We start from the raw sequence: 17,695 nt of genomic DNA on the forward strand, positions 1-17,695 counted from the left end.
TCCACTTTTCTTTTGAAACCAAATCTAAATTATATTCCTCATCTTTTTTAATATCTTCACTACAAACACAATTCGCTTCAGTAGAAGAATTGTAGGACATGACTGTGTCGGATTTTGTTATGTAGATTTAAATAATATGAAATCATTTAACACAACTAACCACAGCCTATTTTAGGTATAAACCATGTGGTGATCTAAACATAACCTAGTTAATATTCTATGATATATATAGAAAGTTAGAATATGCAATAGTGAATACAATACATGTAAAACGAATTTATACCTTATTTAGACTAACTAGTTATATTTATTGTTTTTTTGTGTATCATAATTACTTAGATGAAGTAAGAAGTGTTAGTATAATATTAAATATTTATTTTGTATCTTTTATCTTAGGTATTTTACTCTACAATATGATAGTATTACATCATTTTTTTTACATTAAGATCTTATTAATTAACAATATCATTGTAATACCGTAACACTAGTTACAAGAAAGTTATGATACGACTTTTTTTAAGAATTAAGGCATGATACCTTTATTATATTAGAAAATATGTTTAACCCTTTGTACTACGAATTTTATTTCAATTTTGTTACCAGCAGCTCCTAATGCTTTTAAGTGTCTTAATTTGAAATTTACTTCAACTGAAAAATAAGACAATTTAAATAAATAAAGGAAGAAACAAATTCACTTAAATACCAGTTTTATTCACACTATTGCTGTATTTTGTAATTTTTAAGTGTATAATATATCTTGAAACAATTTCCAGGATGCAATCCTTATTTTCTTTCACACATTTTACAAAAAGGTGGAACTGAAAGAATGTCGAGTGGGACTCGACAAAGTAGCTCCTGAGATAAAGACTGATGTCAAGTGTGACTCGACATAGGAGTGCAAAGGGTTAATACATTAATAAAAAATTAATAATATAAAATTTAACAAAAAAGAAATTAAAAGAAGACATTAAATTATATTTAAAATTTGTATTTCATATTGAATTTTTTGATCTTTGTTAAAAGCTTCTCATGGTGGTATTAAAGCTAGTAAGTATAAGTAAATAAAGATAATTAGTTTAAAATATTGCTATTTTAATGTTTGATCTCTGAATTAATTTTTTCATTTTGATGCTAATTTGAAATTTTATTAATTTTTAATGAAATCTTGTGTTAGATTTAACTTTTTGTTGAAAAATATAAGAGAACAATTTTTTTCTATTGTAACTTTGGGAATATTTTGATTTAAATTTTCTTGTACTTCCTTTTCATTGTTATTTTTACTATCTGATATTAGTTATGAAAATCATTGTTAAAGCTTGGAAACGCGCACGTCGATTACATTGTCTATTTGTTACAACACACGCACAAGGGCCGACTTCCGAGACTATGCATGCCGAACCGAATAGAACAATAGAAAACCATAAATAAGGAAAGAGAACAAGAACAAAAAAACCTTTTATTGCACATACATACATGGACTAGGGATAAAAACAAAAGAACATCTTAAACCTGTCAATTAAATCTATCGATTGTAACTAGAACTATTTTCTAGTTACTATTTCTTGTAACTAACGCATCTGCATATGGATGGCGAGCACGAACTCACGTTATCATTTTTAACATCCTCTCTCAATGGAATTCGAATGCTTGTCCAGCCAATAGTCTCTAGGTGAGCACTATGACTTGGCTTGCCCAAGCTTTTCGTCAGTAAATCAGCTGGCATCTCATTCGTGGTCATATAGCAAACTCCAATGATTCCCTTTTGGAAAATCTCACGAATATAATGGTGGCGGATGTCTATATGTTTCGTGCGACCGTGGAACACTGGATTTTGAACTAACTTAACTGCACTCTGGTTGTCACAATATATTTCGGTTGCTCTTTCTTCAGCCATATCATATCAAACTTACTTAGAAATCGCCGCAAGTATACGGCTTCCCTAGTAACTTTTGTTAGCGCCATGTATTCGGCCTCGGTGCTGAAAATTGCCACACTTTTTTGCTTTCTAGATTCCCATGATATAGCACAATTCGATCGTTTGAATATGAAGCCGGTTCTGAATTTTCTATCATCAATGTTACCTCCCCAGCCGGAGTCGACATATCCGGTTAGATCATTACCAATATCCCTGAAACACAGACCAATGTTAGACGTTCCCTTAAGGTAACGTAAAACACTTTTGGCGGATAACCAATGACTCTTCTTTGCGGTGTTATTAAAACAACTTAGTGCACTCACAGCATACATTATATCGGGTCTGGTAGCTATGGCGGCATACATTAATGATCCAATCAATGACTGATAAATGTTCGAATCAATTTTAGGTGAATCGTCATTTTTGCTTAAATTTATTTTCGCTTCCAACGGGGTAACTGCGATTTTAGCATCTTCAAGACTGAATTTCCTCACCATATCTTTAATATATTTCTCTTGACTTATTTTTACCTCTTTGATCTCTTCGTTTTGATAAAATTGCAGGTCCAAACAAAAATTCAATTTTCCAAGATCTCTTATTTCGAACTTTTTGATTAAGTTTTCTTTTAAGTAAGTAAACAACTTATGGTTATTAGTGGCTATTATTAGGTCAACCACATAAACTGCCAGTATGAGGATTTTATCTCCATCTCTTATTGAATAAACACAAGGATTTTCTTCAATTTGTTTAAGGTTAAGTTCTTTCAAGTATTCATTTAATTTATCGAACCATTGTTTACCGGATTGCTTTAATCCATATAAAGATTTCTTTAGATAGAATAATAATCTTCTTTGTCCGGTACTTCAAAATATTTGGCTAGATGCATGTAAATGTTTTCATTCAGATCACCATAAGTATATGCCATGGTTATATCCAATTGGTATAAATCCAATTTTAATTTAGCAGCTAAGGCCATTATAACCCTAATGGAAATTAACCGTGCCACAGGAGCGAAGGTTTCATTTTATTCAATACTACTAATCTATCTTTTCTGCGTTCAACTTCTCCATTTTCATTGTATTTGGTCTTTAAAACCCATTTTGATCCAATTGGAGATCTATTCACTGGACATTTTACTAATTCCCAAATGTTATTTCTGATCAAGCCATCATGTTCCTTTTTCATGATTTCTTTCCATTTTTCTGCATGAGGTTCAGATAATAATTCATCTATTGGCTCAGTCGAATTATCATTGACTAATTGTACCATTTCTTGATCAGTTGGGATAGCTTTATAAATTTTCCTTGGTCTACCAACATTTCCTGTTCGCATTATGTTTGGCCTTCCTTGCCCCTTCTTGACCACAGATCTATCTTGAACACAATTTTCATTTTGATTCATGTTTTCACCATCATTATGTTCTTTCTCACGAATCTCTTCTGTGATTTCTTTGTCAAGTTTTTGATTTATCAGTTCATATTTAAATTGATCAAGTTTTCAGTTTCATCATTGTGGTACTTAATATTTCTTAAGGAAGAAACATCTCTACTTATTATGACTTTTCTTTTACTTGGATCCCATAATTGGAACGCTTTTGATTCATCGGAATATCCAATAAAAATACATTTTCTTGATCTTGCTTCAAATTTACTTTTATCGAGCCGTTTATTTAATGCATAAGCTCCGGTACCAAAAATTTTAAGATGATTCACATTTGGTTTCCTTTTGTGCCAAATTTCATATAGTGTTTTAGCATGAACTGTTGGGTACTTATTTCTAATATATGATGCCGTATTAACAGCTTCCGCCCAAAATTGGATAGGTAACTTTGACTGGATCAAATTCATTTAAGATCAGATTCATTTAAGTGTCCATATTGACAGTGCCAATCCATAAGCGTATTTCTGTTTTCATATACCATACCAATATATTCGGATTTTGTATCTACAATATATAAATCCCTTCTACGAATAGCATGTTAAGAAATGTTAAGTTGGTATGATCGCTAGTTCCTACAAGCTAAGTTGGTACGACTTCTAACGACGCTCTTTTGTCTTACAAGTCGATCACGTGTTAATTATCTAAGTGTATCTGGTGTGTTTAGACGTTTTGTACGAGGTGGCGAAATATAGAAAGTAAAGTAGAATCTATTAAATATCAACCCCAAACTTATATTTAATAACATAGCAGTAATGGCGATTTCATCCTTCTTTCCAAATATTGCAGCCATTTTATTTGTAAATACAATCCTTTTTCCATTTGCTGTAACTTTTGATATTGAGATCAAATTTGCTTTTAATTCTGGTACGTATAATGCGTTTTCCAATCGAAATTTCTTAAGTTTGTTTTTTATATAACTAAATAGTATTACAGTACACTGTAATACTATTGTCACTGTCTGATTGGCTCTACGGATTCAAAACAGTTTATATCACAGCACATATGTGATGTAGCACCGCTGTCAATGCACCATTCCATTTGCAATTCCATGTTTATATTCAATGAAACATCAGTAATAATACTCTTATCCTGATTATCTTCATCCTGAATATTGGAAGCACATAAGCATTCAGTTTTGGGTATTTCAGGAACTTGTGCTAGTTGAGCTTTATGATCATCGTTTTTCTTCTTCAAACACTGATTTGCCTTATGTCCACGTTTGTGACGATAACATTCAATGTGTTTTACTTCTTTATTAGCTTTAATAAATCCATTTTTATTTGAAGAATTTCTATTTTTATCATACCTTTTGTGTTTATTGGAATCTTCCACTTGTAGAGCTTCTTGGTGATCGTTCACAGCATTTGAATTATGACGAGAATTAGCTTCTTCTAATAATTTTATCTTAAGCGCTTCTGGGGTAGGTAATTGGTCCCGCGATTCGATCGCAAATTTAAAATTTTCGTATGTATTCGGGATTGTATGTAATAGGATTGACAGTAAATCATCAGCGACTACAATATCCATTTCTTTTAATTTATCCACGTGACTGAACAAATTATTTAAGTGATCGGACATATTTTCACTACCGGACATTTTCGTGAATAATAATTGCTTCAGGAGCGTAGCCTTTCTTACAGATCCTTTGGATTCGTTAACCTCCTTTAATTTATTCCATACTTCATGTGAAGTTTTGCAATGCTTCACATGATATAGCTCACTCGAATTCATGGTAAGAATAATATCGGTTCTGGCTTTACCATCCCTTTTATTTCATAAAGAGGTTTCATCCGCTGCTTCAGGTTTAATTATTGAACCATTTGTATATTTCCACAAATCATCTTTAATGAGTATTGCCTCCATTAACAATTTCCACGTGTTGTAATTTTCTTTGTTTAGCTTTTCGATATTTAAACTTGCCCCGCTCGACATTTTTATGTTCTCTTGATAATTGTATTATCACGTAAGCAATTATTATATATTCAATAAAGCGCCCTTATGATATTCAACACTGAACCATCGATCACGCACCCTTCCTCTTTTTTTGTTTTTAGGTTATCTTCTGCGCTCCTCAATATTATTACTATTAATAATATTTTCAATAAAAATAATAACTAATTATTGATCCTGGGCCCATAACCTGTTGTTATTTCTATATTCAGTGGTAGGATCACAATAGCTATTATTATATTGAATGGATAAATCTATCAGCTATGTTACAAACAGCACGCCAGCATCCATATACCCATTCATCAAACACGCACAAATGACACTTGAATTCCTAACAATTATTTTATATTTACAAATAATAATCACTATGGTAAATATATTTTCAATTTCTAAATCTATTTCACTGAGCTTTTAGATGTTTCTTTGTTTCCTTTTATTTCTTTCATTTCTGAATCTTATTTGCTTTCTTTATGCTCTTCCATTTTCTAATGTAGTATAGCAAAGTCTGAATATTGTCTGGTCTATGTTTGTGAGTTCAAAATTAACAATTTTTTGTTACAATTCTTTTATATCTCCAATCATGATTTACTTGCATTACTCGGTTATTTAACACATAAATTTGGAATCTACGTAAAGAATAATATAAAATTTGTAGATACGTGCAAAGTAGCTATAGTTTATATATATCTATATAATATCACAGAGGAAATTTCCTCTCTCATACATATGTGTATATATGATACATATATGGCATATATGTATAAAGCAAATCAGTTATACATATATGTATATTATTTTATTATTTCGTTAATAGTATTAGTAAATTATTAATAATAAATAATAAATTAAATATGAATTATATAAATTGTACACAAAATAGTAAATTATTATTTTATAATAATAATATTGTTGAGTTTATTTATTTATTGAAATTACTTTTGAATTTACCAGAAACGATGATAAAAAGAACGAATTATTAATTAGATAAATAAATATGAGTCAAATTGTATTATGTTCGATCTTGCTTTAGCCAAAAAAGGTTTGTCAGTAGCAAAATCTTTTTTCACACGGAACCGAAAAGAAAGAAGGTTTGTCGTTGCAACAGTGACATTCCTTGATACGTAAACTTTTAATCTTTTTCTACTGTTCCCGCCCTGTACTGTATTGTACCCCTACAGTATCCCTCTCTGTTGTACATTCGGTATTTTTTCAGTATTTTTCGCTGCCGGCATACAAAGCGTCTGGAGAATTTATACTATCGCCGTATCCCTTGCAGAAGAAAAAAGATTGTTGATTCGTTAGAAGTTTCTAAAATTATATCATTGATTCCATGTGTTAATTTTTCCAACATATGCTAAAAATGAACCCCTCAATCAAAGAATGCTAATACATGATAACTACCGCTTGTAATTATACTTATTAAAATTCTTTTAACAAATTTATTTCAATATATATGTTTGCTTACGAAGGCTATATATATACAGTTTTGTTCTTCGTTTAATATTTACTCCCAAACGTAGAACTTACTGAGCAAACTACGTACTGATAAAGTTTATGTTACATTGAATCGTTTTAAGAGCTTATTTATTTCGTGTAAATTTTGTTCTGCATGTTGAGCTATTTTTCCTTCCGGTAGAACTTTTGGTTCATACTTCAGCAATTGATAGCCATCAACTAAATACTTCTTTGACTCCTGCTGCAAAAAGAAACAAACCTTCAAATATTTGTTAATGTAAAGTGCAAATAAATGATGGCAGAAATGTTTGTTCACAATTTATATAATTGTCTGTTAATATTGTATAATTATCGTATTATGTTTATACGCTATAAAAAATGCTTCAGCCCCTTACCGCTCGCGTTAGAACTATAATTACCGTTGGAACACGCGTATATTACCGAAAGGAATAGAAACAAGGGCGACCGAAGGTAATACAAAAAGTGTATTTTGTAGTTTAAGTAGGTTGAATATATGATACATTTGTATTGTACGTGTAGAGTGAGAGAACGTAGAGAGGAGCGATACACAAGTATGGCCTAGGATTCCGTTGAGAAAAAAGAGAGAAGTGTAGTGTGAAATCTTGTGCCCTAGGCCTCCGACGAGTAGCCCACGTGGCGAGCAGAGTTGTGTGAATATTCTAATACTAGGGAGGGAATACATGTTTGTGTTTTCGCTCTACGTTCCCTCTCCCTTGCACGTACAATACAAATATACTATATTCAACAAAGACTAATAGTGTTGAATCTACTGATTAGTAATATTATAAAAAATTCCTTATTGACTATTTTTGACTAGTAGTTTTCGGAGTCCATGAGTCCTTATCGCAGATAACGTAATTTTCACGTGCGGATCCATGATCTTAAAAATGATCAATTATTTATCAGTTATTTTGTTTATCAAAATAGTAAGTTGTTATACTTCAAATTTTTATAGAAAATTGCCGTGCGACGACAGTATTTTCATAATGATTAATAAGTATAATATTCTACACTTATTACGTTCGTTACGAAATAGTCGAATAAGTAGATAAACATCCTCGAATAATTGAGTACTATACAACTCTTTGTAACGAACTTTGCAACGAACAGCAGTCAACTTGGACAAAATTTTAAGTATCTGTGGTCGTATCAATGTGTTAGTTTATTAAAGAGACGAGTGGTAAAAATGTAATAGTTGATTATATTAAAATCATTTTAAGTACAAGTACAGAGATAGTGTATGTCGGTCGTAACCGTCGCTCACTTGATTCTACCGTATGACTCGCTATATTGATTCGCTCTAAAGACTCCTTTTCCTAGAGAGAATGTTCGTCTGTTTATATTGTCCGGTCAATTTACAGAAGGTCAAATGTGGTTTCGGTTGACGATTATTCATAACGGCGATAATGTTTTTGTCCGCAGTTCGTTTGTTCTTAAACCTCGCAAATCAAAACAGCGTTGATACTCTAAGGCACAACAATATGAGTCACTCTCGATTCGAATCGTCCTATGACTCATGTGCCGCTACATATCCATGTTTATAAGAGCAGTAATAGGACACATAGTTAGCCTTGTCAGAAATTATTTTAGCTTCTTTTCAAATCACAGACGATGAGATTGTAACATCAATCCACATCGGAGATCAGGCCACACACCGCGGGCAAGATGGCAGCTAGATGTCTGCACATCCTTGGCGCGTATCGTCAATAGTCTTAAAGACCCACCATGGGTCTTGGCATTTTCATAGTTAAAGTCCTTCAGACCAAACAAGTGTCTTTCGTTTCAGGTTTCCTTTACATTTATTGTTTGCTACGGGTTGACACGGGAAAGTTGGTTTTCCTCACGTTTGGTATCTTCCGTTAGCAACTTTCTCTCGAGAGCGGCTAAAACCCTTCCTGGTCCACCAATCTTCTTATTATCCAATCGGAAGCGGTGTCTACTGCCCTCACTTTCCTAACCAAAATTGTCATCAACAAATCCGATGGTCCCGTGTCCTTAGACACACCCATCCCTAGCTTTCCTCAGATACAGTATCGTCAGTAAAACTTCACTTATTCTATATCCTTAGAATAGTCAACATATCTTTACAAGTTTCTACCCTTAGACCACTTTTTTTTGCACGTGGAGAAATCCTCATGGACACTCCGAGCAGAGTGGTGTCGAAATCTTACGGACTAAAACTCCACGTTGGCCATCCTACGCGTATGACAGGGGTGTTCCAGGAACCTCGCTGAATTATCTTTCTGTTGCACCCCCTCCCGCGACCTCCCGTTCGAGCCAGTCCTATAGATTCCCTAATTGTTGAATTTGGCGCTAAGGGGGGGAGGGAGCATTGTCCCTGGCGCCTTTCATCGTGTTATCCTACAAGGGTGGAAATATTTCTTTCTCTCCCTTTCTGCTCGCTCCTTTGCGAGCATAACTCGCTCGCAGAAGAGGCGGACAGCCTCATATTCCTGTGATCCGCTCAGCATCGCTTCTATGATCGTCGAGGGGGTGAGCCTCTCGCCTATGACGTGCCGCAGGGTGTAGCGGGGCAGCTCCCACGCCGGACAAGACTCCAGCGTATGCTGCGCCATGTCCCTGCCCTCCCCGTAGTTCTACCCTTAGACTTAACCACGTACTTAACGTATCAGTGTAACTAGGTTTTACATAAAGTTGTTGGAGTGAATTGTGATTTATGTGTGTTAATTCAGTGTGTATTCCATTGTGATTGCTGAATTTATAATAAAGTTTGATAAAAGCAAACTTGATAGTTGTGTTACGACTCAGCTATTTTATTTTATCATCCAACCCTCAAGTTTGCGTGACAAGATCAAGGTTTTCGAAAACTTTATATGATCTTTGAAACGGTGTTCGGGATTTTGAGTGGCCGTCCGTTTATGGCTTGAATAGCACCTATCTCTTCTTTGAGTAATTCCGAATTATCTGTCCTCCCCGAGCTGTAAATCTGATGACTCAGAAGTCAGGGAAAAACTCCAGGGAAAACCCCCGGTCGGGAAGGCACGATGGATAGACGAGACCTGATAGGGGGAATCAGCAACATACTAGGACAGTCAACAGAGCGTCGTACCGTGCGGGTGAAATACTTCACTCACAACAAGATCTTACAATCGTCGTGTTCAGAACATCAAACTTTACTTTTATACAACAAGTGCAAATAAAGTGCCAAATTACACCAACACTCGATCTATTAAACCTCCTCCTTGAGCGTTAAGTCATTCAAGGTATGTGATATCGACCGATCGGTTGGACCTGACCGGTCGCCCTTTAGTTGATAATTTGCAACAGACGGTACGCAAGATAATATCACAGATACAGACTTTCAGAATGTTGTCTCAAAATTTTCATGTTATCGTAAAACTTGAGAATGAAATGACAACTAAATTATGGATACAATATTTCGATATGATTACAGTAATAAAACACTTCAATGAGGCTGAAAGAAGCGGTAACTGGAAATTACATTTTGGCGCTTTAAGAAGAATGAACCCATATTTTCATGTCAGTGGTTACTACCTTTATATAAAGCCTAGCCAATTATATTTGTAAGACATGTTGGAAAGTTTTCAAGCAAAAGATCTTTCACGGCTCGGCGGTTAAATAAATTTTGGTCGAGGATTAGGTCTGATATAACTATAGAATAAATCTTAATACGGAATGGAATGTGACCTTCAGAAGTGAAAGAAATGAAAAGTATGCCGAAAAAGAAGAATAAGAAAGAAGCGACATAGACGATGAAGAACCTTAAGAAAAGCCACTCGAAATGAAATTTAATTGATTTCGTGAATATCTCTAAACTTAAGGCCGAGCGACCGTAACATATGTATGGAAAAGTTGTTAGAATGACAACATATCTCAAGGTAACCGAAATCGATAAGGAGTAACTTTTCGTAAATAATTAGTTTTTTCTGTACTTTTCTGCGACCATACTCCTCTTTTCTTAATATCCTTCCTTTTCTCAGACATTGATTTGTCATCGATGATCACAGGTAATTATAAATGCTCCAGTCTCTTACCGCTCGCGTTAAAACTATAATTACTTAATTATAGGATATTACCGAAAAGAATAGAAACGAGAACGACCGAAGTTAAGACAAGAAAAGTATTACGAGTACCGAAGCCCCTTTATATCATTTGTATCTTTCCGTGATCGGTAATTGCGTTCTTTATGAAAAGAATTTAGCGTCCCAACGTGTTTACTTATTATAAGTTATGCGAACAATATCATTATATCATATTTAAATAGTCACACTCATCGCATCGTGTTACCAATGGCGTTGTGTGCCGAATAAAATTCATTCGATTCGATCAAGATCGTGAATCAGTTTGCTATTCTCGCACAGACCTACGTGTCCTTCTCAGCATAGACTCCAACCTTTATACAGTCCGCTACAAAACTAAACATGTTTCAGTGGAGATTTCTTTCCATATATTTCGCACATTTGTTCTCGGATTTATTTTTATTTATCTATGAATGAAACGTTCATCCGCATCTGATATTTTTTTCTTCGCTTTGTTGTATTGCATATTGTTACATCGTATCGAAATTTCTTTATGAATTTTTGTATATTTAGAGCCCACTTTCCACACTTTAAGAAAGGATCTATCTTCTGAATATAATTTTGTAACAAGATTTCGTACTGGAATGTCAGTTTGCTTTTTCTCATTAGCTATGTTGATGGTATGATCGCCAGTTTACGGAGAAGAAATAGTGTTTTATTTTTCGTTGCTTAAAATTGTTTTACGAATTATTTGAACACAATTTCGTCGGACTTCCTCCACAATAACACCAACATTCAACAAATACACATCTACATTATTTAAGTGTATTTTCACGTTTTTGTTAAGATACCCATTAATATTTACTTTATTAAAAAAATGTTTACAAATTACTTATTAAAATATATATGAAATACATGTAGAATGAGGGGACACGGATATGCCGAAAATTAACGTGAAGGAAAAAATATCAAAACATTAACTCAAATTTTATAGATGTTATTTTCTCATCAAATGTAATTTTAGATGGCGTGACAACAAAATTTGGAAGTAAAAATGTAAAGATTATCCTACTGTACATAATACTATATATAAACTGATGTTCTATATAATACTATATATTTAGAAAGGGTGTTTGGTTACAGATGTAACAAAATTTGGAGTGATTCTTGAAGCTAAGATAAGATGAAAATCAAGAATAAAGGAATTGCATTTTCTTTGTTTTTTAGTTATTGTTAGTTAGAAATTAGCTGTGCGCGAACAAACCTTCCTTACATGAACGAAAGTATGTGAGAACCACCTAAGTAGCGGCCTGTACAGGAATTCTCGAATCGAACGATACATGGGCAGCAGCTTACCCTGTACAAGTTGTAGGGAAGAAGATTGTGTATACGTATACAGGATGTTTCATTTAACTCAAAACAGTAGAATATTTTACGAAGGATTAAAGCTGAGGTGTATGTGTGTTGTAGATATTAGTGATAGCTCTGCTGGCTGTAGATGTTGCTGCGTGGTATACTGCTGTATTTTCTTCCTATTTAGGAATCGTGGAAGAAAAGTCGGACTACCGAGCGCCGGGATTCGAACCCGAGTCCCAAACGTTTATAACCTACAGCGCTAACCACCGCGCTGCCGTCGTCCGGTATTAGTTAGTGTCGAAATGGCGGTATTTGTGCAGTCGAGTGCCGCCACAAAGCTATTAAAAAATTACTTTTACAGAAGTTTTTTGGTTCGAAGGAAGCTATTATATGGTGCAAATTATTGTTTCGCAGATTCAGTAGCGGGACAGGTTTTAAGGTCAACCATACATCTTTTAATACATTAATCGATCTATCGTGGTATTCCCCATAAAAAGATATTAACCTATTTATGTCAAAAAATTATGTCTTACATAATTTAATAGGTACTTTAGCTTTAATTTATAATCAAATTGAACGTATGAAAGACAAGGAAGGATGTATAGCGGTATTTTTGTGTTTACAAAATCATACCTTGTGTCAAAATCATACATTTCTACAAAGAATTTTTAAAATTAGAGAAATTTATTTTACCAAGAACATAGTTCCATAACATTTCTGATCTTGAGAGTTTATTGAGACTATTTAAACACAAATAAGGGTGTAGAAAATTTTTGAAAGCACAGGAGGGCTTTAAGTGTTGTTTACGTCGGTAATGTACAACGGATGTTTTCCACCCCTAAATATCAATTCCTGCCAAAAATTTGAACTGCACATTTAGTAATTCGAGGTATCCTACTTGTCTGAAAAGTTACAACAAAATTTGTTACTGACACAAGTCATGTAACTTCCCCTATAAATATTAAATAAGTAATACACTACTGTTATATAATACTGAACAAGTAATACACTCGTACAACATTCGATTGCTTATGGCTTGAAACATAAGTCTCAAGCCAACATTTCAGTATATCACCCTTCGTATTTGTTTCAATGTCTCGAATCGATCCTTCAAAAGTGTCTCGTGAATTCATTAACACCATTTATGTATATTAAAATTATATACAGAAATGTTATACAATCAACTATTCTCCTGTAAAATCCAACTAAATGTTCTGTAATTATTCTCTCTCCTAGAGTATTCAAATGAAATTCATAAACTGTCGGAATCATAGGTTTTTATTTAAATGTTTTTCTACGCACACAGTTAAAGACACAGCCAAGATCCTAACCTTAAAAGTAACGAATACAACTCTTCCTAAGCAGCACATGTCCTAGGTCCGGAAATATAGTGTTAAGTCTTTAAATTTTGACGATAGACTCCGATTTTGCAAAAGCTAATGGTAATCGTGACTACATTTCCATCGAAATTGATTAACGTTGCTACGAGCTAGAAACAATGAAAAAATTTGTGAAAAATTTTCACAACTTTTGACCTGTAATTGTAACAAATCTAATGATTCTTACATTTTTCTATGCCTATCACTTTTTTCTGTATCAACCGATTTTGGTGAAATATTCAGCATGTACGCGACAGTAAACGTATTATTTAAATTTTCACTACAGGCCCAGATAAAACTGTTGTAAAAAGGGATTTTTATGACTTTTTTCGCAATTACACCTCATCGCGGCATAAGAGTACAATTTGCATGCTTTTCATCGAAATCAACATTTCGATGATAAACCACACATACCATGTCATAATGCGCATATCATAATAAAGAATTTACATTTAAATTACGATACGTCCTCATAAATTATTAATTTTTTAAAGCTCTTGCCTTTTGTCCCCTTTTTCAAGATGGTTTTTATCTCTTTCAAGCTCATTGTGTTTTTCCATTATTCATGTCAACGAAGAAATTAAAAATACTTCATTAATTTTATCAAAGATTTCTTGTGTTTGTGTTATATATATTATTATTTATGTATGTATTATTTATGTATGTGTTAAATTTGATATTTCATCTTACCAGTAATGGCACTAAAATCTCCATTTCTGTATGTCTCCTACTAAGGTCTGCGTGGGCTGCATGTAATTCGAAAAGGATCAGACCTCGAATTCGATTTTCAGCTGAAACAAAGAGTTCAAATTATGCGTACTATTACTATCCGTACTAAGTGGATGAGATACAATGAAATCGTAAAGTAAAGCATGACGTAAGTAAGCGTACTAATTGATCTGATTGCAGGTAGGATCGTGCTCATTTCGCACATACATACGTAGGCAACTGTATCAATTTTTGAAATTGTCGATTTTTATTGTTTTATGTAATTGACGATTTTTAAGCAAGCATACTAGTTATATTTGAAAAAAAAATGGAATTAAAATTAAAGATAATGCTTTTTCGTTGCAGCTTTGCTTTCTGATAGATTTGTAAAAGTTTATCAATTGCATGTTTATTGTTTTCGCTTATATATACCTATCATGTATCCCTATAAGTAATATGCCTCCCTATAAATAGATATTTATACCTATCGTATCAAATTGCAAAGGAAGAAATATTAGTAGTAATATCATAATATTAATATATCTTCTATACAAAGATTATTGGTAATTATTTACAACGCGGACGAACTTATCGATTTCACTGATCTTGAAGTATGTCATCAAGGTGAACATTCTGAACAATTTTTTCCTATATACATGTCGAGTTATCATTAGGGTTAGGGGCGTGTAACGAATCTTCATTTGGATTAGACATGGTTGTTATGCAATAGAAAAGATATTTACTAGTACAAATATGATTATTACAGAATTTGACAAGTAACCGTGGTAATTATATACTCGAGATGCTAATGGCAATGATCTTAGGCTCAATAACGAATCCACGGTCAACGGGGTAGCCAATGTGCTTTCTTCCAAAGTCCAAGTCGAACTGAACTCACTGGTCCACAATTCAAGTGTAACTCAACTTACTCGTCCACAAGTAGAACTTCACTAACTTCTTCGGTCCAAGTCGAACTGCACTTATATACTCCTCTCCGTATCTCTCTGTGCTCCTCGGGTCAATTATATTTTTAAGGAGAGTTATATAATTACTCCATACCTCTGTTAGATAAAAACGTCCATCCCGTGACCGTGGCTACGTTCAGCGACCCGTTGTGTCACTTCGAGCCCAAGCCTATTGTCATAATTCTCGGGCACACATAATCAGATTAAATCATAAACAACTACTTCCAAGTTTTATTATTCAAGTACCGCTATAATGAAAGGTCTAGACTAAAGTATTGGAGGTCTTCCCAAAAATTCCAAAAGAAAGGTCCCGATGTCCTTTCATCTCCGACATACATATATATATCTACAGTACGGCTTTAGTTTTCAAGTTACTCGCAAAAACGTATTCGATGCTATATATGATATTTTGCTGTTTACACATGTATGTTATTAGTCTGTGACATTCTACATTCCACATAGTAAACAAAACAGTAATGCATATACAGAAAATATACAACATATGTGGCAGGAAATCATAGCGATCATTCCACGGTATGGAACGTGCAAATGACATTATATTACCTACTTAGTTGTGTTTCTGTTTAGACGGCAGTATAATTTTGATAGTCGAATATTCGCTTATTGTCAATATTGTGGCTGAAATATCCCTAACATTAACGGTAATACATAAAGCTTAATACGAATCAAAACTTATTTTACTCCTGTGTTACGGGCATATCATGTTGAAGGTCACTACTTCTAAGAAAACTCTACATCTGGTCTTTTTAGCTTTCTAAAGCACAGAAGAACGGAGGGGCATCGAGCAGAAGAGAAAATAATGGAGGAGAGAGAAGATAATATAGAGAAGGAAGAGGTGATCTGCCAACTAAGAAGGAGAAAAAAGCAATAGGGGAAGACGGGTTAGAAAATGAAGTATAGAAGTATGCACCGAAGGAAATGAGGGAAGCGATATAGGATTTGTTTAGGAAAATGTGGAATGGGGAAGGGATACCAGAAGATTGGAAAAAAGGAGTAATATGTCCGATATACAAGAAGGGGGACAAAAGAGTAGCGAAAAGTTACAGAGGAGTAACATTAATGGACACAGCATACAAGATCTACGCAGGGATACTGGACGAACGGCTGAAGGCCAGAGATTCTCAGGGAAACTATATGCCTGCTTTGCGGACTTAAAAGCGGCGTTCGACAGGCTAAACAAAGAGAAATTGGAGGAGAAAATGAAACAATGGGGATTAATGAAAAACTAATTCGAAGGATAAATAGTTGTACGCAGAACAAAGAATGTGGCGAGGCAATCAAGGATAACAACACAAAGGAGTTCGACTCAAGACGTTGGAGTGTGAGGACGTGTTTCGGTTCGTGTTGAAGTGGTCACCACTTCTAAGAAAACTCTACATCTGGTCTTTTTAGCTTTCTAAAGCACTGAAGCCATCGACAGCGTATAGACAAAAGACTGGGAAGAAGGCAAACCATAAACAGTCGACAGGCGACGTTGGCTTCGGGGTTTTCAGTTATAGGGTAACACTGCTAGCGTGCGGATCTGAACCAGCTCAAATTATTATTTCACTCTTGTACTTTTCACTTCTGTATTTAAAATATATTTTCCTACCTTATAATTTATCCACGCGTCTCTCTCTTTATACATCTAATAACCTCAACATATCCAATAATTGTAATTGTTAAAGTAATAATTTGTAACGTTTTATTAAATATAAAATTTACATGTAACATAATAACAATTTTATATGTAACAAAATAACTTGAAGTATTGATGTACATCGCTCTTTTCTCTTATACATCTGAAACAGGAATGAATTTGTTTTATTGCACATTCATTCATTCAACACACACGCGATGCACTCGTCTCATGGCGTCTTCCTTTTGTCTTTCTCTCTTTCATTCCTCGCTCGTACAATACAGATGCACGCGCATCTATTTTCTAACAGTAACAAGTTATTAGATTTCTTTCTGTTTCAACTCCCCATGAAATAGTTTGATAAGGTTAAATAAAAATGCGACCAAAGACTGGAAGAAAGGGGTAATATGTCCGATATACAAGAAGGGCGACAAGAGAGTAGCAAAGAGCTACAGAGGAATAACGCTAATGGACACAGCGTATAAGATCTATGCAGGGATACTGGACGAACGGCTAAAGGCAGAGGTGGAAACCAAACTGGAAGAGAGCCAATTTGGATTCAGAAAAGGAAGAGGAGTAACCGACGCAGTGTTCGTGATAAGTCACATCATTGACAAGCAGCTGAGTAGAGAAAGAGAGAAGTTGTTTGCCTGTTTTGCGGACTTAGGAGCGGCGTTTGACAGACTAAACAGAGAGAAACTGGAAGAGAAAATGAAAAAGATGGGGGTTAGTAAAAACCTAACAAGAAGAATTAAAGAACTGTACAGTGAAACGAAAAGCGTGGTGAGAGTTAAGAACCGCAACACAGAAGCCTTTTGGACAGTGAGGGGAGTCAGACAAGGGTGCCCGCTGAGCCCGACGTTATT

The 17,695-nt window shown here is 34.2% G+C and overlaps 1 protein-coding gene and 1 pseudogene across 15 annotated transcripts in view; both read right to left on the reverse strand.

Moving 5' to 3' along the window:
- Positions 1-1,425: 1,425 nt before the first annotated feature.
- Positions 1,426-5,830, reverse strand: LOC122576996 (annotated as a pseudogene).
- Positions 5,831-5,863: 33 nt separating this feature from the next.
- Positions 5,864-17,695, reverse strand: part of LOC122576994 (SET domain-containing protein SmydA-8-like) — a 66,344-nt gene continuing 54,512 nt past the window's right edge. For 8 of the 15 annotated variants that reach the window (XM_043747998.1, XM_043748002.1, XM_043748006.1 and 5 more), the window contains 2 exons: positions 14,208-14,308; positions 6,210-7,001 (listed from right to left, as the gene is read on the reverse strand). In XM_043747998.1, the coding sequence (XP_043603933.1) occupies positions 6,858-7,001; positions 14,208-14,308 (245 nt within the window). In that variant the 3' untranslated portion in view covers positions 6,210-6,857. The other 7 variants (XM_043747997.1, XM_043747993.1, XM_043747995.1 and 4 more) reach the window with 7 other exon arrangements.

This window comes from Bombus pyrosoma, linkage group LG17 (genome assembly GCF_014825855.1).
Source record: "Bombus pyrosoma isolate SC7728 linkage group LG17, ASM1482585v1, whole genome shotgun sequence".
In the NCBI taxonomy this organism is placed as follows: Eukaryota; Metazoa; Arthropoda; class Insecta; order Hymenoptera; family Apidae; genus Bombus; species Bombus pyrosoma.